Consider the following 22,016-nt stretch of genomic DNA (forward strand, 5'->3'; position numbering starts at 1 on the left):
AGGTCTGTGTCTCGTGACCATAGCATACGTGTAGGTATGTATGGCAGGACCAAATCGGAAAGATAGATATGAGCAAGTCCATTTAATGCTTTTGCAGGTTAGAAGTAAAACCTTGAACTCAGCCATAGCCTTAACAGGAAACCAGTAGCAACAAACAGCACAGCAGCATGGAGACAGCCGGACGCACCGGTGCGGTCATATAACAAAAATCCCCATCAATATGTGTCAGTTTAAGCTAGAGATATGTTTTTTTGCATTCCGACCTCATAGTGTGAAAATATACAGTGCCTTCAGAAAGTATTATTAACACCCCTTGACTTTCCCCACATTTTGTTGTGTTACGTGTTGGGATTAAAATGGATTTAATTGTCATTTTTTTGTCAACAATCTACGAAAATACTCTATATGGTCATAAATACTCTATATGGTCATACATAAGAAATGTATGAAAAGTAAAACAGTAATATACTGTAACTTGATTACATAAGTATTCAACCGTCTGAGTGAATACATTAGAATCGTCTTTGGCAGAGGCAATTAAAGCTGTGAGTCTTGGGTAAGTCTAGCAGCTTTCCACATCTGGATTGTGCAACATTTGGCCATGATTATTTGGAAAATTCTTCAAGCTCTGTCAAATTGGTTGTTGATCCTTTTCATGTCTTGCAATAGATTGTCAAACGGATTTAAGTCAGAACTGTAACTGGGCAACTGAGGAACATTCACTGTCTTCTTGGTTTAGTTTATACGGATCCCCATTAGCTACTGCACAAGCAGAAGCTACACTCCCTGGGGTCTACATAAACATACAAATACATGACAAAGTACAGAACAGTAAGACAAGAATAGCATAAGATATTACATTAAATAACAAATGAAATCTTTAAAAAAGTTCTATATAGAAAAGACACCAAAAGACAGTGTAGATTTGGCCTTGTAGTTTAGGTTATTGTGTCTGGTGGACAGCAGACTGAATCAGGTTTTCCTCTAGGATTTTATCTGTGCTTTATCTGTGCTCCATTCAGTTTATTTTTTGTCCTGAAAAACTCTCCAGTCCTTAACTGTTACAAGCATACCGAGAAGGTGATGCAGCCACCACTATGCTTGAAAATATGGAGAGAGGTACTGTAACGGTTTTCTTCATCTGAAGGTTGGTTATTCATGTTTTAATTTATAAAGACACTATACATGAATAAACTAAGAAAACAATCAACGTGAGAAAACCTAAAACAGTCCTATCTGGTGCAAACACAGAGACAGGAACAATCACCCACAAACACACAGTGAAACCCAGGCTACCTAAGTATGATTCTCAATCAGAGACAACTAATGACACCTGCCTCTGATTGAGAACCATACTAGGCCGAAACATAGAAATACCCCAAAACATAGAAAAACAAACATAGACTGCCCACCCAACTCACGCCCTGACCATACTAAATAAATACAAAACAAAGGAAATAAAGGTCAGAACGTGACAGGTACTCAGTAATGTGTTGTATTTGATTTGCCCCGAACATAACACCTTGTATTCAGGACAAGAAGTGAATTCATTTGCCACCATTTTGCAAACAGGATGTATGTTTTTGGAATATTTGGATTCTATACAGGCTTCCTTCTTTTCACTCTGTCAGTTCGGTCAGTATTTTGGAGTAACTACAATGTTGTTGGTCCATCCTAAATTGTCTCCTATCACAGCCATTAAACTCTAACTTTTTTAAAGTCATCGCTGGCCCCATGGTGAAATTCCTGAGCGGATTCCTTCCATTCCGGCAACTGAGTTAGGAAGGACGGCAGTATCTTTGTAGTGACTGGTCGAATTGATACACCATCCAATGTGTAGTTAATAACTTAATTAAGCACGCTCAAAGGGAGATTCAGTCTGCTTATTTTTACCCATCTACCAATAGGTGCCCTACTTTGGAAAGCGTCCCTGGTCTTTGTGGTTGAATCTGTGTTTGAAATTCACTGCTCGACTGAGGGACCTTTCATATAAGTGTATGTGTGGGGTACAGAGATGAGATAATCATTCCAAAATCATGTTAAATACTATTTATGCACACAGTGACTCCATTCAACTTGTTCTGTGACTTGGTAAGCACATCTTTACTCCTGAACTTATTGCCATAACAAAATGGTTGAATACTTATTGACTCAAGACATTAGTAAACATTTCTAAAAACATAATTTAACTATGAAATTATGGGCTATTGTGTGTAGGCCAGTGTCACACAATCTCAATCTAATCCATTTTAAATTCAGGCTGTAACACAACAAAATATGGAAAAAGTCAAGCGATGTGAACACGTTCTGAAGGCACTGTACACAAAACACAGGTAAATCTAGTTTTTGACTGCACTTGGCCTTTAAGGTTTGCATTGAAAAAAAAAAAACATAATTCAGGTGCCAGGTCAGACAATTTGGACAATTTTTGATGTGTAGCTGTTTTGTCTATAATCACCCTGCAGTCAAACCTATTCATAAAATGTTAACGTAAAACTGGTTTGTAAATACTTTTTATTACATTTGTCAAACTGTAAGTTGAAGAAACAAGTACTGTATTGCAGTTTAAAATAAAATAGTTCATAGTTAATCAAGAGAGTTAATAACAAAAATCAAATAAATATTGTAATCTAGCTTATTACACATTAAATAAATAAGTGATAAATGTTTTAGTAAGTGGATAGCACAGCTTGAAACCACAAATGACATAGCTAATAAATATATAAACATTCCATGTTCAGCTCAGCTGTAACTTTGATTAACAATCATATATCTATAATATAAAACGTAGTACATTGCACAAAAAACATGTGGCCTATTAAGCCCATTATCAATTTTATTTTTATGATAAAATATATGCAACTCCCCACTTGATCTTTTCAGATGCAATTGTATGTAGTAACAAGGAATTTTCCATGCATTAAAGTCCCGTGATTAGCAGATATAGATGATTGGTTGTTCTTGTGATGACAGTTGCCCACAGATGTTAGCGTTGTCACCTCAGAAGAAACCGTTTCTGGTGGTGTACTGTACATTGTAAGATCTACGTCTGTGCCAGCGTCTCCTTACAGCTGCACAACAGCCACATAGCATGCACTGCAAAACAAAGATGGTGAAGTATGATTCACATGCTAAATCAATATCATTGCAGACATCGAACAGCTTATTTGATCATATACTTTGTAGAGTATTTTCACAGTACACAAGTGAACATAAGCCTATACGTACACATAGCAGGATCCACAGGGGTACCAGAATGATAGCGATGCCACAGGGGATGATAATGGCCAGAGCCCAGCCAGGAAAACCTTCATTACTTGTGGTATTGAAAGTAGTGGTCAGCAAAAGGGTTGGAAGTGGTGAGGTGCTGGTAGTTGTTGGGGCAACCGTGGTTGTTAGGAGACCTAGAATACACATTTAAATACATTTTAGGGGGATTATAAACTAGAACATAGATATGAAAGTGGTTTCGAGATTGAGTATTACACATACTGTACACAGTGTTTTATAACTTGCCATAATAAAAAAAAAATGAAATGGCAACAAAAGCAGCATACCTGAGACTTTTAAGACTTCCTCTAGAAAAGCACTAGGGAGCTTGATGTCTTCCTCTTTGTATACATACATGATGTCTGCCCTGATTTGAGTGCCAACAATACTGTGGACGTAAACATTGGTTTTGTGTGAGAGTTGAACATCTTCCCTCCATCCTGTTTAGCTGTACAAACAGCAGCTGTATGAAATCTGCAGACATTCTAAAGAGTGCAGTTGAGAAAGATGGGTTGGTTCACAGACATGGCATTGTACTTACGTGAAGTTGGCATTGGGAAAGACAAATTGTTTTCCATCTGGTTTACTAAGAATTGCATGGAGCTAAAAGGGGACAAAACAACAAGTTGTCAATTACTATCATGACCTGAACATGACCATGGATGTATCTTATGTATAGAAGAAGTATCTTACTAGGCTGTTAATTGAATCCTGTATCTTGTTGTAGGTCTCGCTGGTGAATGTGAGTCTCTCTCTTTGAGACTCCATGGTTACATTGGTTATTTTGAAACCAAGATCGACGGCAAATGAAGTATGTGTAAGTTCTGTGAGCACACAAAAAAAAGTGTTATGATAGACAACAGACCAAATGAACTGCTACAATATAGGAGTTTCAACATTAAAAAACATTCAAGAAGTATTTAGATAGCGGGAGCAGTTGAATGTTTACCTATGAAAAGATATATAGAGAGAGTGGAAATAAATGTCATGATATAAGTCTAATATGTTGAACTCACTGATATAAGTTGCATTCTGGAAGGTGGTTTGAGTGCTTCTCTGAATGTTGAATTGACGAGACAGTTGCTTGTTGATGACACCAAGGACATCATCCTCAGTGGGGACTAGTGTGTTGAGCTGGAACACCAGTCTAACAAAAACCACCACTGTGCCAAATCTAAGAGAAAATAGTAATAAATGAACATGTAATTTCCTAAAGAAAATATGTGTGCTTGCTAGCTTGTCTTATAATTTTTTATGGCTGTGAAATAAGATATATTAGTGGTAGTGACTGCAGTAGTAATGGTAGGTAGATGGGAAAACGTTGGTTTTTGGTTTGGTTTGGTGTCTCTAGCTTGAACGGATCAAGAGTTACCATTATTGTTGGTAGGTTATTACATGCTAGTTTCTACTTGTTTAAATGTGTATAGTTTATAACGTTTTGAATTGTTGTAGTACAAAAAGTATAAATGCTATAAAATATATATTTAAGTTGATTCCGTGTTTAACTTAAAGCATTTAAGTGCTAAAGTGGGCTAAATGAATCAAAAAAATTAGAAGTATGTAAAAAAAGAAATATGGTGGTTTTATCTTCAGCAGGCATATTCATGGGATTGAAATAGCGCCTATACACAAACTGAGGTACACAAAGAGCTTTTCTAAAGAATGGCTGACATTTTGAATGCTTTTGCTTCAAAGTTGGTTCTTTGCTTCAAAGTTTCCTTGATTGACAAAGTGTTTATTCAATTGCATAAAATAATTATACAAAACATGTCTTGCTTACCTGGTTGTTGATGTCCCTGAAGCCATAGAAGTTGTTGATGTCCCTGAAACCATAGAAGTTGAAGTAAAAGTTGGAAGTACAATTGTGGTTGTACTTGTAGGTGCTGCAGTTGTAGCCATTGTTGGAGCAACAGTTGTGGTCGTTGTTGTAGGACCTGCAGGTTGAATTGCCATGCTAGAAGCTACAGTGGTGGTGGTGGCTGTAAGAGCTGGAGTTGCCATTGTTGGAGCTAAATTTGTAGTTGTCATTATGGCAGCTGAAGTCGTGGTTGTCATAGTAGAAGATACAGTTGTGGTGGTTATAGAAGCTTCAGTTATGGTTGTGGAAGTAGGAGCTTCTATGGTGCTGTTGATGGTAGGAGCAGTGGTAGTTCTTGTAAAAGCTGCAGTTGTGGTTGTCGTAGGAGCTGCAGTTGTCGTAGAAGCTGCAGTTGTGGTTGTCGTAGTAGGTGTAATTGTAGTTTCTGTAGCAAGTGCTCTAGTTGTAGTTGTTGTAATATCTACAAATGTTGTAGTAAGAGCTGCAGTGGTTGTTGTAGGCGCTGCTGATGTAGTTGTAGTAGGAGCTACAGTTGTAGTAGGAGCAGTAGCAGGTACCTCAGTTGTCATGTTCAGAAGAGATACAGTTGTTGTCATACGAGCTGCAGTTGTCCTAGTAGCTGCAGTTGTCGTACGAGATGCAGTTGTCGTAGGAGCTACAGTTGGTGTTGCAGGTGTTGCTGTTGAAGTGATCGTAGGAGCTTCAGTTGTAGCTGTCATAGTAGGTGTGGTTGTTGTCGGAGCTTCAGTTGTAGTAGTTGCTGCAGTTTTAGTGGTTGTAGAAGCTATAGATATTATTGTTGTAGGAGCTACAGTTGTTGCTGTAGCTACAGTTGCGGTTGTCATATTAGGTGCTGGAGTTGTCATTGTCATAGGAGTTGCAGTTGTCGTTGTTGTCGTAGGAGCTAAGGTGGTGTTCGTCGTAGAAGCTGAAGTTCTGGTTGTCGTAGGAGCTGCATTGGTCAGAGGAGCTGCAGTTATCATAGAAGTTGCAGTAGTGGTTGTCGTAGTAGGTGCAATTGTAGTTTCTGTAGCAGGTGCTCCAGTATTTGTAGGTGTTGCTGTTGTGGCTGTAGTAGGCGCTACAGTTGTAGTGGTAAAAAGAGATACAGTTATTGTCGTATGAGCTGTAGTTGTATGAGCTGCAGTTGTCATAGGAGCTGCAGTTGTCGTAGGAGCGGCAATTGTCGTTGCAGGTGTTGCTGTTGTGGAGGTCGTAGGAGCATTAGTTGTAGCTGTCGTAGTAGGTTTGGTTGTGTTTGCAGCTTCAGTTGTAGTAGTTGCTGCAGTTGTAGCAGTTTTAGGATCTACAGTTGTTGCAGGTTCAGCTGGGGTAGTGCTCATAAGCGCAACTAATGTTGTAGTAGGATCTGCAGTTGTGGTTGTTGCAGTAGGTGAAGTTGTGGTTGTCGTAGTAGTTGTTGCAATCGTAGTGGTTGTAGGAGCTGCAGTTGTAGAAGGTGATGCAGCAGACGTTGTCGTAGGAGCTGCAGAAGTAGTTGTTGTGGGAGCTACAGTTTTCGTAATAGGTGCTGCAGTGGTCGTAATAGGTGCTGCAGTTGTCGTAATAGAAGCTACAGTTGTCGTTGGTGCTGCAGTTGTCGTAGGTGCTGCAGTTGTCGTAGGTGCTGCAGTTGTCGTAGTAGCTGCAGTTGTCGTAGGAACTGCAGTTGTCGTAGGAGCTGCAGTTGTCGCAGGAGCTGCAGTTGTCGCAGGAGCTACAGTTGTCGTAGGAGCTGCAGAAGTAGTTGTTGTGGGAGCTACAGTTGTCGTAGTAGGCGCTGCAGTGATCGTAGTAGGTGCTTCAGTTGTCGTAGGTACTGCAGTTGTTGTAGATGCTGCAGTTGTCGTAGTAGCTGCAGTTGTCGCAGGAGCTGCAGTTGTTGTAGGAGCTGCAGAAGTAGTTGTTGTGGGAGCTACAGTTGTCGTAGTAGGCGCTGCAGTGGTCGTAGTAGGTGCTGCAGTTGTCGTAGTAGGTGCTCCAGTTGTCGCAGGAGCTGCAGTTGTCGTAGGTGCTGCAGTTGCCGTAGTAGCTGCAGTTGTCGTAGGAACTGCAGTTGTCGTTGTAGTGGTCGTAGGAGCTTCAGTTGTAGCTGTCGTTGTAGGTGTGGTTGTTGTCGGACCGTCAGTTGTAGCTGTAGTGGAAGGTGTGGTTGTTGTCGTAGATTCAGTTGTAGTAGTTCCTGCAGTTGTAGTTGTTGTAGGAGCTACAGTTGTAGTAGGACCTACAGTTGTTGCAGGTTCAGCTGCTGCAGTGCTTGAAACTACAACTAATGTTGTAGTAGGTTCTGCAGTTGTGGTTGTAGCAGTAGGTGCAGTTGTGGTTGTCGTAGTAGTTGCTGCAGTCATAGTGGTTGTAGGAGCTGCAGTTGTAGAAGGTGTTGCAGTTGAGGTTGTCGTAGGAGCTGCAGAAGTAGTTGTTGTGGGAGCTACAGTTGTCGTAGTAGGCGCTGCAGTGGTCGTAGTAGGTACTGCAGTTGTCGTAGGTGCTCCAGTTGTCGTAGATGCTGCAGTTATCGTAGGTGCTGCAGTTGTCGTAGTAGCTGCAGTTGTCGTAGGAACTGCAGTTGACGTAGGAACTGCAGTTGTCGCAGGAGCTGCAGTTGTCGTAGGAGCTGCAGAAGTAGTTGTTGTGGGAGCTACAGTTGTCGTAGTAGGCGCTGCAGTGGTCGTAGTAGGTGCTGCAGTTGTCGTAGTAGGTGCTCCAGTTGTCGCAGGAGCTGCAGTTGTCGTTGTAGTGGTCGTAGGAGCTTCAGTTGTAGCTGTCGTAGTAGGTGTGGTTGTTGTCGGACCGTCAGTTGTAGCTGTCGTGGAAGGTGTGGTTGTTGTCGTAGCTTCAGTTGTAATAGTTGCTGCAGTTGTAGCTGTTTTAGGAGCTACAGTTGTTGTAGTAGGACCTACAGTTGTTGCAGGTTCAGCTAATGTTGTAGTAGGATCTGCAGTTGTGGTTGTAGCAGTAGGTGCAGTTGTGGTTGTCGTAGTAGTTGCTGCAGTCATAGTGGTTGTAGGAGCTGCAGTTGTAGAAGGTGTTGCAGTTGAGGTTGTCGTAGGAGCTGCAGAAGTAGTTGTTCTGGGAGCTACAGCTGTCGTAGTAGGCACTGCAGTGGTCGTAGTAGGTGCTGCAGTTGTCGTAGTAGGTGCTCCAGTTGTCGTAGGTGCTGCAGTTGTTGTAGTAGGTGCTGAAGTTGTTGTAGGAACTGCAGTTGTCGCAGGAGCTGTAGTTGTCGCAGGAGCTGTAGTTGTCGTAGGAGCTGCAGAACTAGTTGTTGTGGGAGCTACAGTTGTCGTAGTAGGCGCTGCAGTGGTCGTAGTAGGTGCTGCAGTTGTCGTAGGAACTGCAGTTGACGTAGGAACTGCAGTTGTCGTAGGAGCTGCAGAAGTAGTTGTTGTGGGAGCTAGAGTTGTCGTAGTAGGCGCTGCAGTGGTCGTAGTAGGTGCTGCAGTTGTCGTAGTAGGTGCTCCAGTTGTCGCAGGAGCTGCAGTTGACGTTGTAGTGGTCGTAGGAGCTTCAGTTGTAGCTGTCGTAGTAGGTGTGGTTGTTGTCGGGCAGTCAGTTGTAGCTGTAGTGGAAGGTGTGGTTGTTGTCGTAGCTTCAGTTGTAGTAGTTGCTGCAGTTGTAGCTGTTGTAGGAGCTACAGTTGTTGTAGTAGGACCTACAGTTGTTGCAGGTTCAGCTGCTGCAGTGCTTGAAACTACAACTAATGTTGTAGTAGGATCTGCAGTTGTGGTTGTAGCAGTAGGTGCAGTTGTGGTTGTCGTAGTAGTTGCTGCAGTCATAGTGGTTGTAGGAGCTGCAGTTGTAGAAGGTGTTGCAGTTGAGGTTGTCGTAGGAGCTGCAGAAGTAGTTGTTGTGGGAGCTACAGTTGTCGTAGTAGGCGCTGCAGTGGTCGTAGTAGGTGCTGCAGTTGTCGTAGTAGGTGCTCCAGTTGTCGCAGGAGCTGCAGTTGTCGTGGGTGCTGCAGTTGTCGTAGGTGCTGCAGTTGTCGTAGGTGCTGCAGTTGTATTAGGAACTGCAGTTGTCGCAGGAGCTGCAGTTGTCGTAGGTGCTGCAGTTGTCGTAGTAGCTTCAGTTGTTGTAGGAGCTGCAGTTGTCGTAGGAGCTGCAGAAATAGTTGTTGTGGGAGCTACAGTTTTCGTAGTAGGCGCTGCAGTTGTCGTAGTAGTTGCTGCAGTTGTCGTAGTAGGTGCTCCAGTTGTCGCAGGAGCTGCAGTTGTCGTAGGTGCTGCAGTTGTTGTAGTAGCTGCAGTTGTCGTAGGAACTGCAGTTGTCGTTGTAGTGGTCGTAGGAGCTTCAGTTGTAGCTGTCGTTGTAGGTGTGGTTGTTGTCGGACCGTCAGTTGTAGCTGTCGTGGAAGGTGTGGTTGTTGTCGTAGCTTCAGTTGTAGTAGTTGCTGCAGTTGTAGCTGTTGTAGGAGCTACAGTTGTTGTAGTAGGACCTACAGTTGTTGCAGGTTCAGCTGCTGCAGTGCTTGAAACTACAACTAATGTTGTAGTAGGATCTGCAGTTGTGGTTGTAGCAGTAGGTGCAGTTGTGGTTGTCGTAGTAGTTGCTGCAGTCATAGTGGTTGTAGGTGCTGCAGTTGTAGAAGGTGTTGCAGTTGAGGTTGTCGTAGGAGCTGCAGAAGTAGTTGTTGTGGGAGCTACAGTTGTCGTAGTAGGCGCTGCAGTGGTCGTAGTAGGTGCTGCAGTTGTCGTAGTAGGTGCTCCAGTTGTCGTAGGTGCTGCAGTTGTCGTAGGTGCTGCAGTTGTCGTAGTAGGTGCTGCAGTTGTCGTAGGAACTGCAGTTGTCGTAGGAACTGCAGTTGTCGCAGGAGCTGCAGTTGTCGTAGGAGCTGTAGAAGTAGTTGTTGTGGGAGCTACAGTTGTCGTAGTAGGCGCTGCAGTGGTCGTAGAGGGTGCTGCAGTTGTCGTAGTAGGTGCTCCAGTTGTCGCAGGAGCTGCAGTTGTCGTAGGTGCTGCAGTTGTCGTAGTAGCTGCAGTTGTCGTAGGAACTGCAGTTGTCGTTGTAGTGGTCGTAGGAGCTTCAGTTGTAGCTGTCGTTGTAGGTGTGGTTGTTGTCGGACCGTCAGTTGTAGCTGTAGTGGAAGGTGTGGTTGTTGTCGTAGCTTCAGTTGTAGTAGTTCCTGCAGTTGTAGTTGTTGTAGGAGCTACAGTTGTAGTAGGACCTACAGTTGTTGCAGGTTCAGCTGCTGCAGTGCTTGAAACTACAACTAATGTTGTAGTAGGTTCTGCAGTTGTGGTTGTAGCAGTAGGTGCAGTTGTGGTTGTCGTAGTAGTTGCTGCAGTCATAGTGGTTGTAGGAGCTGCAGTTGTAGAAGGTGTTGCAGTTGAGGTTGTCGTAGGAGCTGCAGAAGTAGTTGTTGTGGGAGCTACAGTTGTCGTAGTAGGCGCTGCAGTGGTCGTAGTAGGTACTGCAGTTGTCGTAGGTGCTCCAGTTGTCGTAGATGCTGCAGTTATCGTAGGTGCTGCAGTTGTCGTAGTAGCTGCAGTTGTCGTAGGAACTGCAGTTGACGTAGGAACTGCAGTTGTCGCAGGAGCTGCAGTTGTCGTAGGAGCTGCAGAAGTAGTTGTTGTGGGAGCTACAGTTGTCGTAGTAGGCGCTGCAGTGGTCGTAGTAGGTGCTGCAGTTGTCGTAGTAGGTGCTCCAGTTGTCGCAGGAGCTGCAGTTGTCGTTGTAGTGGTCGTAGGAGCTTCAGTTGTAGCTGTCGTAGTAGGTGTGGTTGTTGTCGGACCGTCAGTTGTAGCTGTCGTGGAAGGTGTGGTTGTTGTCGTAGCTTCAGTTGTAGTAGTTGCTGCAGTTGTAGCTGTTTTAGGAGCTACAGTTGTTGTAGTAGGACCTACAGTTGTTGCAGGTTCAGCTGCTGCAGTGCTTGAAACTACAACTAATGTTGTAGTAGGATCTGCAGTTGTGGTTGTAGCAGTAGGTGCAGTTGTGGTTGTCGTAGTAGTTGCTGCAGTCATAGTGGTTGTAGGAGCTGCAGTTGTAGAAGGTGTTGCAGTTGAGGTTGTCGTAGGAGCTGCAGAAGTAGTTGTTGTGGGAGCTACAGCTATCGTAGTAGGCACTGCAGTGGTCGTAGTAGGTGCTGCAGTTGTCGTAGTAGGTGCTCCAGTTGTCGTAGGTGCTGCAGTTGTTGTAGTAGGTGCTGCAGTTGTTGTAGGAACTGCAGTTGTCGCAGGAGCTGTAGTTGTCGCAGGAGCTGTAGTTGTCGTAGGAGCTGCAGAACTAGTTGTTGTGGGAGCTACAGTTGTCGTAGTAGGCGCTGCAGTGGTCGTAGTAGGTGCTGCAGTTGTCGTAGTAGGTGCTCCAGTTGTCGCAGGAGCTGCAGTTGTCGTAGGTGCTGCAGTTGTCGTAGTAGCTGCAGTTGTCGTAGGAACTGCAGTTGTCGCAGGAGCTGCAGTTGTCGTAGGAGCTGCAGAACTAGTTGTTGTGGGAGCTACAGTTGTCGTAGTAGGCGCTGCAGTGGTCGTAGTAGGTGCTGCAGTTGTCGTAGGAACTGCAGTTGACGTAGGTGCTGCAGTTGTCGTAGGTGCTGCAGTTGTCGTAGGTACTGCAGTTGTCGTAGGAACTGCAGTTGTCGCAGGAGCTGCAGTTGTCGTAGGTGCTGCAGTTGTCGTAGTAGCTGCAGTTGCTGTAGGAACTGCATTTGTCGCAGGAGCTGCAGTTGTCGTAGGAGCTGCAGAAATAGTTGTTGTGGGAGCTACAGTTGTCGTAGTAGGCGCTGCAGTGGTCGTAGTAGGTGCTGCAGTTGTCGTAGTAGGTGCTCCAGTTGTCGCAGGAGCTGCAGTTGTCGTAGGTGCTGCAGTTGTCGTAGGTGCTGCAGTTGTCGTAGGAACTGCAGGTGTCGCAGGAGCTGCAGTTGTCGTAGTAGCTGCAGTTGTCGTAGGAACTGCAGTTGTCGCAGGAGCTGCAGTTGTCGTAGGAGCTGCAGAAATAGTTGTTGTGGGAGCTACAGTTGTCGTAGTAGGCGCTGCAGTGGTCGTAGTAGGTGCTGCAGTTGTCGTAGTAGGTGCTCCAGTTGTCGCAGGAGCTGCAGTTGTCGTAGGTGCTGCAGTTGTTGTAGTAGCTGCAGTTGTCGTAGGAACTGCAGTTGTCGTTGTAGTGGTCGTAGGAGCTTCAGTTGTAGCTGTCGTTGTAGGTGTGGTTGTTGTCGGACCATCAGTTGTAGCTGTCGTGGAAGGTGTGGTTGTTGTCGGGGCTTCAGTTGTAGTAGTTGCTGCAGTTGTAGCTGTTGTAGGAGCTACAGTTGTTGTAGTAGGACCTACAGTTGTTGCAGGTTCAGCTGCTGCAGTGCTTGAAACTACAACTAATGTTGTAGTAGGATCTGCAGTTGTGGTTGTAGCAGTAGGTGCAGTTGTGGTTGTCGTAGTAGTTGTTGCAGTCATAGTGGTTGTAGGAGCTGCAGTTGTAGAAGGTGTTGCAGTTGAGGTTGTCGTAGGAGCTGCAGAAGTAGTTGTTGTGGGAGCTACAGTTGTCGTAGTAGGCGCTGCAGTGGTCGTAGTAGGTGCTGCAGTTGTCGTAGTAGGTGCTCCAGTTGTCGTAGGTGCTGCAGTTGTCGTAGGTGCTGCAGTTGTCGTAGTAGGTGCTGCAGTTGTCGTAGGAACTGCAGTTGACGTAGGAACTGCAGTTGTCGCAGGAGCTACAGTTGTCGTTGGAGCTGCAGAACTAGTTGTTGTGGGAGCTACAGTTGTTGCAGGTTCAGCTGCTGTAGTGATTGAAACTACAACTAATGTTGTAGTAGGATCTGCAGTTGTGGTTGTAGCAGTAAGTGCAGTTGCGGTTGTCGTAGTAGTTGCTGCAGTCATAGTGGTCGTAGGTGCTGCATTTGCTGTAGTAGGTGCTGCAGTTGACGTAGTAGGTGCTGCAGTTGTCGTAGTAGGTGCTCCAGTTGTTGCAGGAGCTGCAGTTGTCGTTGTAGTGGTCGTAGGAGCTTCAGTTGTAGCTGTCGTTGTAGGTGTGGTTGTTGTCGGACCGTCAGTTGTAGCTGTAGTGGAAGGTGTGGTTGTTGTCGTAGCTTCAGTTGTAGTAGTAGGACCTACAGTTGTTGCAGGTTCAGCTGCTGCAGTGCTTGAAACTACAACTAATGTTGTAGTAGGATCCGCCGTTGTGGTTGTAGCAGTAGGTGCAGTTGTGGTTGTCGTAGTAGTTGCTGCAGTCATAGTGGTTGTAGGAGCTGCAGTTGTAGAATGTGTTGCAGTTGAGGTTGTCGTAGGAGCTGCAGAAGTAGTTGTTGTGGGAGCTGCAGTTGTCGTAGTAGGCGCTGCAGTGGTCGTAGTAGGTGCTGCAGTTGTCGTAGTAGGTGCTCCAGTTGTCGCAGGAGCTGCAGTTGTCGTAGGTGCTGCAGTTGTCGTAGTAGCTGCAGTTGTCGTAGGAACTGCAGTTGTCGCAGGAGCTGCAGTTGTCATAGGAGCTGCAGAACTAGTTGTTGTGGGAGCTACAGTTGTCGTAGTTGGCGCTGCAGCGGTCGTAGTAGGTGCTGCAGTTGTCGTAGTAGCTGCAGTTGTCGTAGGTGCTGCAGTTGTCGTAGTAGCTGCAGTTGTCGTAGTAGCTGCAGTTGTGGTAAGAACTGCAGTTGTTGTGGGAGCTACAGTTGTCGTAGTAGGCGCTGCAGTGGTCGTAGTAGGTGCTGCAGTGGTCGTAGTAGGTGCTGCAGTTGTCGTAGTAGGTGCTCCAGTTGTCGCAGGAGCTGCAGTTTTCGTAGGTGCTGCAGTTGTTGTAGTAGCTGCAGTTGTCGTAGGAACTGCAGTTGTCGTTGTAGTGGTCGTAGGAGCTTCAGTTGTAGCTGTCGTTGTAGGTGTGGTTGTTGTCGGACCGTCAGTTGTAGCTGTCGTGGAAGGTGTGGTTGTTGCCGGGGCTTCAGTTGTAGTAGTTGCTGCAGTTGTAGCTGTTGTAGGAGCTACAGTTGTTGTAGTAGGACCTACAGTTGTTGCAGGTTCAGCTGCTGCAGTGCTTGAAACTACAACTAATGTTGTAGTAGGATCTGCAGTTGTGGTTGTAGCAGTAGGTGCAGTTGTTGTTGTCGTAGTAGTTGCTGCAGTCATAGTGGTTGTAGGAGCTGCAGTTGTAGAAGGTGTTGCAGTTGAGGTTGTCGTAGGAGCTGTAGAAATTGTTGTTGTGGGAGCTACAGTTGTCGTAGTTGGCGCTGCAGTGGTCGTAGTAGGTGCTGCAGTTGTCGTAGGTGCTGCAGTTATCGTAGGTGCTGCAGTTGTCGTAGGTGCTGCAGTTGTCGTAGTAGATGCAGTTGTCGTAGGAACTGCAGTTGACGTAGGAACTGCAGTTGTCACAGGAGCTGCAGTTGTCGTAGGAGCTGCAGAACTAGTTGTTGTGGGAGCTACAGTTGTCGTAGTAGGCGCTGCAGTGGTCGTAGTAGGTGATGCAGTTGTCGTAGTAGGTGCTCCAGTTGTCGTAGGTGTTGCAGTTGTCGTAGGTGCTGCAGTTGTCGTAGGTGCTGCAGTTGTCGTAGTAGGTGCTGCAGTTGTTGTAGGAACTGCAGTTGTCGCAGGAGCTGTAGTTGTCGTAGGAGCTGCAGAACTAGTTGTTGTGGGAGCTACAGTTGTCGTAGTAGGTGCTGCAGTGGTCGTAGTAGGTGCTGCAGTTGTCATAGTAGGTGCTCCAGTTGTCGCAGGAGCTGCAGTTGTCGTAGGTGCTGCAGTTGTCGTAGTAGCTGCAGTTGTCGTAGGAACTGCAGTTGTCGCAGGAGCTGCAGTTGTCGTAGGAGCTGCAGAAATAGTTGTTGTGGGAGCTACAGTTGTCGTAATAGGCGCTGCAGTGGTCGTAGTAGGTGCTGCAGTTGTCGTAGTAGCTGCAGTTGTCGTAGGTGCTGCAGTTGTCGTAGTAGCTGCAGTTGTCGTAGGAACTGCAGTTGTCGCAGGAGCTGCAGTTGTCGTAGGAGCTGCAGAACTAGTTGTTGTGGGAGCTACAGTTGTCGTAGTAGGCGCTGCAGTGGTCGTAGTAGGTGCTGCAGTGGTCGTAGTAGGTGCTGCAGTTGTCGTAGTAGGTGCTCCAGTTGTCGCAGGAGCTGCAGTTGTCGTAGGAACTGCAGTTGTCGTTGTAGTGGTCGTAGGAGCTTCAGTTGTAGCTGTCGTTGTAGGTGTGGTTGTTGTCGGACCGTCAGTTGTAGCTGTCGTGGAAGGTGTGGTTGTTGCCGGGGCTTCAGTTGTAGTAGTTGCTGCAGTTGTAGCTGTTGTAGGAGCTACAGTTGTTGTAGTAGGACCTACAGTTGTTGCAGGTTCAGCTGCTGCAGTGCTTGAAACTACAACTAATGTTGTAGTAGGATCTGCAGTTGTGGTTGTAGCAGTAGGTGCAGTTGTGGTTGTCGTGGTAGTTGCTGCAGTCATAGAGGTTGTAGGAGCTGCAGTTGTAGAAGGTGTTGCAGTTGAGGTTGTCGTAGGAGCTGTAGAAATAGTTGTTGTGGGAGCTACAGTTGTCGTAGTTGGCGCTGCAGTGGTCGTAGTAGGTGCTGCAGTTGTCGTAGGTGCTGCAGTTGTCGTAGGTGCTGCAGTTGTCGTAGGTGCTGCAGTTGTCGTAGTAGATGCAGTTGTCGTAGGAACTGTAGTTGACGTAGGAACTGCAGTTGTCACAGGAGCTGCAGTTGTCGTAGGTGCTGCAGTTGTCGTAGTAGATGCAGTTGTCGTAGGAACTGCAGTTGACGTAGGAACTGCAGTTGTCACAGGAGCTGCAGTTGTCGTAGGAACTGCAGTTGTCGTTGTAGTGGTCGTAGGAGCTTCAGTTGTAGAAGGTGTTGCAGTTGAGGTTGTCGTGGGAGCTACAGTTGTTGTAGTAGCTGCAGTTGTCGTAGGACCTGCAGTTGTCGTTGTAGCTGCAGTTGTCGTAGGAACTGCAGTTGTCGCAGGAGCTGCAGTTGTCGTAGGAGCTGCAGAAGTAGTTGTTGTGGGAGCTACAGTTGTCGTAGTAGGCGCTGCAGTGGTCGTAGTAGGTGATGCAGTTGTCGTAGTAGGTGCTCCAGTTGTCGTAGGTGCTGTAGTTGTCGTAGGTGCTGCAGTTGTCGTAGGTGCTGCAGTTGTCGTAGTAGGTGCTGCAGTTGTTGTAGGACCTGCAGTTGTCGCAGGAGCTGTAGTTGTCGTAGGAGCTGCAGAACTAGTTGTTGTGGGAGCTACAGTTGTCGTAGTAGGCGCTGCAGTGGTCGTAGTAGGTGCTGCAGTTGTCGTAGTAGGTGCTCCAGTTGTCGCAGGAGCTGCAGTTGTCGTAGGTGCTGCAGTTGTCGTAGTAGCTGCAGTTGTCGTAGGAACTGCAGTTGTCGCAGGAGCTGCAGTTGTCGTAGGAGCTGCAGAAATAGTTGTTGTGGGAGCTACAGTTGTCGTAGTAGGCGCTGCAGTGGTCGTAGTAGGTGCTGCAGTGGTCGTAGTAGGTGCTGCAGTTGTCGTAGTAGGTGCTCCAGTTGTCGCAGGAGCTGCAGTTGTCGTAGGTGCTGCAGTTGTTGTAGTAGCTGCAGTTGTCGTAGGAACTGCAGTTGTCGTTGTAGTGGTCGTAGGAGCTTCAGTTGTAGCTGTCGTGGAAGGTGTGGTTGTTGTCGGGTCTTCAGTTGTAGTAGTTGCTGCAGTTGTAGGAGCTAAAGTTGTTGTAGTAGGACCTACAGTTGTTGCAGGTTCAGCTGCTGCAGTGCTTGAAACTACAACTAATGTTGTAGTAGGATCTGCAGTTGTGGTTGTAGCAGTAGGTGCAGTTGTGGTTGTTGTAGTAGTTGCTGCAGTCATAGTGGTTGTAGGAGCTGCAGTTGTAGAAGGTGTTGCAGTTGAGGTTGTCGTAGGAGCTGCAGAAGTAGTTGTTGTGGGAGCTACAGTTGTCGTAGTAGGCGCTGCAGTGGTCGTAGTAGGTGCTGCAGTTGTCGTAGTAGGTGCTCCAGTTGTTGTAGTAGGTGCTCCACTTGTCGTAGGTGCTGCAGTTGTCGTAGGTGCTGCAGTTGTCGTAGTAGGTGCTGCAGTTGTTGTAGGAACTGCAGTTGTCGCAGGAGCTGTAGTTGTCGTAGGAGCTGCAGAACTAGTTGTTGTGGGAGCTACAGTTGTCGTAGTAGGCGCTGCAGTGGTCGTAGTAGGTGCTGCAGTTGTCGTAGTAGGTGCTCCAGTTGTCGCAGGAGCTGCAGTTGTCGTAGGTGCTGCAGTTGTCATAGTAGCTGCAGTTGTCGTAGGAACTGCAGTTGTCGCAGGAGCTGCAGTTGTCGTAGGAGCTGCAGAACTAGTTGTCGCAGGAGCTGCAGTTGTCGTAGGAACTGCAGTTGTCGTAGGAGCTGCAGTTGTCGTAGGAGCTGCAGAAATAGTTGTTGTGGGAGCTACAGTTGTCGTAGTAGGCGCTGCAGTGGTCGTAGTAGGTGCTGCAGTTGTCGTAGTAGGTGCTCCAGTTGTCGCAGGAGCTGCAGTTGTCGTAGGTGCTGCAGTTGTTGTAGTAGCTCCAGTTGTCGTAGGAACTGCAGTTGTCGTTGTAGTGGTCGTAGGAGCTTCAGTTGTAGCTGTCGTTGTAGGTGTGGTTGTTGTCGGACCGTCAGTTGTAGCTGTCGTGGAAGGTGTGGTTGTTGTCGGGGCTTCAGTTGTAGTAGTTGCTGCAGTTGTAGCTGTTGTAGGAGCTACAGTTGTCGTAGTAGGCGCTGCAGTGGTCGTAGTAGGTGCTGCAGTTGTCGTAGTAGGTGCTCCAGTTGTTGTAGGTGCTGCAGTTGTCGTAGGTGCTGCAGTTGTCGTAGTAGGTGCTGCAGTTGTTGTAGGAACTGCAGTTGTCGCAGGAGCTGTAGTTGTCGCAGGAGCTGTAGTTGTCGTAGGAGCTGCAGAACTAGTTGTTGTGGGAGCTACAGTTGTCGTAGTAGGCGCTGCAGTGGTCGTAGTAGGTGCTGCAGTTGTCGTAGTAGGTGCTCCAGTTGTCGCAGGAGCTGCAGTTGTCGTAGGTGCTTTAGTTGTCGTAGTAGCTGCAGTTGTCGTAGGAACTGCAGTTGTCGCAGGAGCTGCAGTTGTCGTAGGAGCTGCAGAACTAGTTGTTGTGGGAGCTACAGTTGTCGTAGTAGGCGCTGCAGTGGTCGTAGTAGGTGCTGCAGTTGTCGTAGTAGCTGCAGTTGTCGTAGGTGCTGCAGTTGTCGTAGTAGCTGCAGTTGTCGTAGGAACTGCAGTTGTCGCAGGAGCTGCAGTTGTCGTAGGAGCTGCAGAAATAGTTGTTGTGGGAGCTACAGTTGTCGTAGTAGGCGCTGCAGTGGTCGTAGTAGGTGCTGCAGTTGTCGTAGTAGGTGCTCCAGTTGTCGCAGGAGCTGCAGTTGTCGTAGGTGCTGCAGTTGTTGTAGTAGCTGCAGTTGTCGTAGGAACTGCAGTTGTCGTTGTAGTGGTCGTAGGAGCTTCAGTTGTAGCTGTCGTTGTAGATGTGGTTGTTGTCGGACCGTCAGTTGTAGCTGTCGTGGAAGGTGTGGTTGTTGTCGGGGCTTCAGTTGTAGTAGTTGCTGCAGTTGTAGCTGTTGTAGGAGCTAAAGTTGTTGTAGTAGGACCTACAGTTGTTGCAGGTTCAGCTGCTGCAGTGCTTGAAACTACAACTAATGTTGTAGTAGGATCTGCAGTTGTGGTTGTAGCAGTAGGTGCAGTTGTGGTTGTCGTAGTAGTTGCTGCAGTCATAGTGGTTGTAGGAGCTGCAGTTGTAGAAGGTGTTGCAGTTGAGGTTGTCGTAGGAGCTGCAGAAGTAGTTGTTGTGGGAGCTACAGTTGTCGTAGTAGGCGCTGCAGTGGTCGTAGTAGGTGCTGCAGTTGTCGTAGTAGGTGCTCCAGTTGTTGTAGTAGGTGCTCCAGTTGTCGTAGGTGCTGCAGTTGTCGTAGGTGCTGCAGTTGTCGTAGTAGGTGCTGCAGTTGTTGTAGGAACTGCAGTTGTCGCAGGAGCTGTAGTTGTCGTAGGAGCTGCAGAACTAGTTGTTGTGGGAGCTACAGTTGTCGTAGTAGGTGCTGCAGTGGTCGTAGTAGGTGCTGCAGTTGTCGTAGTAGGTGCTCCAGTTGTCGCAGGAGCTGCAGTTGTCGTAGGTGCTGCAGTTGTCGTAGTAGCTGCAGTTGTCGTAGGAACTGCAGTTGTCGCAGGAGCTGCAGTTGTCGTAGGAGCTGCAGAACTAGTTGTCGCAGGAGCTGCAGTTGTCGTAGGTGCTGCAGTTGTCGTAGTAGGTGCTGCAGTTGTTGTAGGAACTGCAGTTGTCGCAGGAGCTGTAGTTGTCGCAGGAGCTGTAGTTGTCGTAGGAGCTGCAGAACTAGTTGTTGTGGGAGCTACAGTTGTCGTAGTAGGCGCTGCAGTGGTCGTAGTAGGTGCTGCAGTTGTCGTAGTAGGTGCTCCAGTTGTCGCAGGAGCTGCAGTTGTCGTAGGTGCTTTAGTTGTCGTAGTAGCTGCAGTTGTCGTAGGAACTGCAGTTGTCGCAGGAGCTGCAGTTGTCGTAGGAGCTGCAGAACTAGTTGTTGTGGGAGCTACAGTTGTCGTAGTAGGCGCTGCAGTGGTCGTAGTAGGTGCTGCAGTTGTCGTAGTAGCTGCAGTTGTCGTAGGTGCTGCAGTTGTCGTAGTAGCTGCAGTTGTCGTAGGAACTGCAGTTGTCGCAGGAGCTGCAGTTGTCGTAGGAGCTGCAGAAATAATTGTTGTGGGAGCTACAGTTGTCGTAGTAGGCGCTGCAGTGGTCGTAGTAGGTGCTGCAGTTGTCGTAGTAGGTGCTCCAGTTGTCGCAGGAGCTGCAGTTGTCGTAGGTGCTGCAGTTGTTGTAGTAGCTGCAGTTGTCGTAGGAACTGCAGTTGTCGTTGTAGTGGTCGTAGGAGCTTCAGTTGTAGCTGTCGTTGTAGATGTGGTTGTTGTCGGACCGTCAGTTGTAGCTGTCGTGGAAGGTGTGGTTGTTGTCGGGGCTTCAGTTGTAGTAGTTGCTGCAGTTGTAGCTGTTGTAGGAGCTAAAGTTGTTGTAGTAGGACCTACAGTTGTTGCAGGTTCAGCTGCTGCAGTGCTTGAAACTACAACTAATGTTGTAGTAGGATCTGCAGTTGTGGTTGTAGCAGTAGGTGCAGTTGTGGTTGTCGTAGTAGTTGCTGCAGTCATAGTGGTTGTAGGAGCTGCAGTTGTAGAAGGTGTTGCAGTTGAGGTTGTCGTAGGAGCTGCAGAAGTAGTTGTTGTGGGAGCTACAGTTGTCGTAGTAGGCGCTGCAGTGGTCGTAGTAGGTGCTGCAGTTGTCGTAGTAGGTGCTCCAGTTGTTGTAGTAGGTGCTCCAGTTGTCGTAGGTGCTGCAGTTGTCGTAGGTGCTGCAGTTGTCGTAGTAGGTGCTGCAGTTGTTGTAGGAACTGCAGTTGTCGCAGGAGCTGTAGTTGTCGTAGGAGCTGCAGAACTAGTTGTTGTGGGAGCTACAGTTGTCGTAGTAGGTGCTGCAGTGGTCGTAGTAGGTGCTGCAGTTGTCGTAGTAGGTGCTCCAGTTGTCGCAGGAGCTGCAGTTGTCGTAGGTGCTGCAGTTGTCGTAGTAGCTGCAGTTGTCGTAGGAACTGCAGTTGTCGCAGGAGCTGCAGTTGTCGTAGGAGCTGCAGAACTAGTTGTCGCAGGAGCTGCAGTTGTCGTAGGTGCTGCAGTTGTTGTAGTAGCTGCAGTTGTCGTAGGAACTGCAGTTGTCGTTGTAGTGGTCGTAGGAGCTTCAGTTGTAGCTGTCGTTGTAGGTGTGGTTGTTGTCGGACCGTCAGTTGTAGCTGTCGTGGAAGGAGTGGTTGTTGTCGGGGCTTCAGTTGTAGTAGTTGCTGCAGTTGTAGCTGTTGTAGGAGCTACAGTTGTCGTAGTAGGCGCTGCAGTGGTCGTAGTAGGTGCTGCAGTTGTCGTAGTAGGTGCTCCAGTTGTTGTAGATGCTGCAGTTGTCGTAGGTGCTGCAGTTGTCGTAGTAGGTGCTGCAGTTGTTGTAGGAACTGCAGTTGTCGCAGGAGCTGTAGTTGTCGTAGGAGCTGCAGAACTAGTTGTTGTGGGAGCTACAGTTGTCGTAGTAGGCGCTGCAGTGGTCGTAGTAGGTGCTGCAGTTGTCGTAGTAGGTGCTCCAGTTGTCGCAGGAGCTGCAGTTGTCGTAGGTGCTGCAGTTGTCGTAGTAGCTGCAGTTGTCGTAGGAACTGCAGTTGTCGCAGGAGCTGCAGTTGTCGTAGGAGCTGCAGAACTAGTTGTCTCAGGAGCTGCAGTTGTCGTAGGTGCTGCAGTTGTTGTAGTAGCTGCAGTTGTCGTAGGAACTGCAGTTGTCGTTGTAGTGGTCGTAGGAGCTTCAGTTGTAGCTGTCGTTGTAGGTGTGGTTGTTGTCGGACCGTCAGTTGTAGCTGTCGTGGAAGGTGTGGTTGTTGTCGGGGCTTCAGTTGTAGTAGTTGCTGCAGTTGTAGCTGTTGTAGGAGCTAAAGTTGTTGTAGTAGGACCTACAGTTGTTGCGGGTTCAGCTGCTGCAGTGCTTGAAACTACAACTAATGTTGTAGTAGGATCTGCAGTTGTGGTTGTAGCAGTAGGTGCAGTTGTGGTTGTCGTGGTAGTTGCTGCAGTCATAGAGGTTGTAGGAGCTGCAGTTGTAGAAGGTGTTGCAGTTGAGGTTGTCGTAGGAGCTGCAGAAGTAGTTGTTGTGGGAGCTACAGTTGTCGTAGTAGGCGCTGCAGTGGTCGTAGTAGGTGCTGCAGTTGTCGTAGTAGGTGCTCCAGTTGTCGTAGGTGCTGCAGTTGTCGTAGGTGCTGCAGTTGTCGTAGTAGGTGCTGCAGTTGTTGTAGGAACTGCAGTTGTCGCAGGAGCTGTAGTTGTCGCAGGAGCTGTAGTTGTCGTAGGAGCTGCAGAACTAGTTGTTGTGGGAGCTACAGTTGTCGTAGTAGGTGCTGCAGTGGTCGTAGTAGGTGCTCCAGTTGTCGCAGGAGCTGCAGTTGTCGTAGGTGCTGCAGTTGTCGTAGTAGCTGCAGTTGTCGTAGGAACTGCACTTGTCGCAGGAGCTGCAGTTGTCGTAGGAG

At 47.5% G+C, this 22,016-nt stretch overlaps 2 protein-coding genes and 1 non-coding gene across 3 annotated transcripts; all 3 read right to left on the reverse strand.

Annotated features, from left to right (window-relative positions):
- Positions 1 to 2,497: 2,497 nt before the first annotated feature.
- Positions 2,498 to 3,471, reverse strand: LOC110496830. Its single transcript, XR_005037491.1, has 2 exons — positions 3,229 to 3,471; positions 2,498 to 3,096 (listed from the first exon to the last, which is right to left on the reverse strand). It is a non-coding gene; the product is annotated as an uncharacterized LOC110496830 (transcript).
- Positions 3,472 to 5,935: 2,464 nt separating this feature from the next.
- Positions 5,936 to 10,200, reverse strand: LOC118940988 (mucin-5AC-like; the record flags this gene model as incomplete). Its single annotated transcript, XM_036951060.1, has 3 exons — positions 5,936 to 6,290; positions 6,429 to 6,698; positions 9,308 to 10,200. Coding segments are annotated over 3 exons (1,518 nt in total), but the record flags the coding sequence as incomplete, so codon positions are not given.
- A 2,938-nt stretch (positions 10,201 to 13,138) lies between these two features.
- LOC118940989 (mucin-5AC-like) lies at positions 13,139 to 21,735 on the reverse strand (the record flags this gene model as incomplete). Its single annotated transcript, XM_036951061.1, has 12 exons — positions 13,139 to 13,301; positions 14,037 to 14,183; positions 15,333 to 15,479; positions 15,667 to 15,671; positions 16,792 to 16,880; positions 16,971 to 17,400; positions 17,845 to 18,553; positions 18,611 to 18,740; positions 20,086 to 20,174; positions 20,698 to 20,750; positions 21,178 to 21,426; positions 21,688 to 21,735. Coding segments are annotated over 12 exons (2,259 nt in total), but the record flags the coding sequence as incomplete, so codon positions are not given.
- Positions 21,736 to 22,016: the final 281 nt, after the last annotated feature.

This window comes from Oncorhynchus mykiss, chromosome 18 (genome assembly GCF_013265735.2).
Source record: "Oncorhynchus mykiss isolate Arlee chromosome 18, USDA_OmykA_1.1, whole genome shotgun sequence".
Taxonomy (NCBI): domain Eukaryota; kingdom Metazoa; phylum Chordata; class Actinopteri; order Salmoniformes; family Salmonidae; genus Oncorhynchus; species Oncorhynchus mykiss.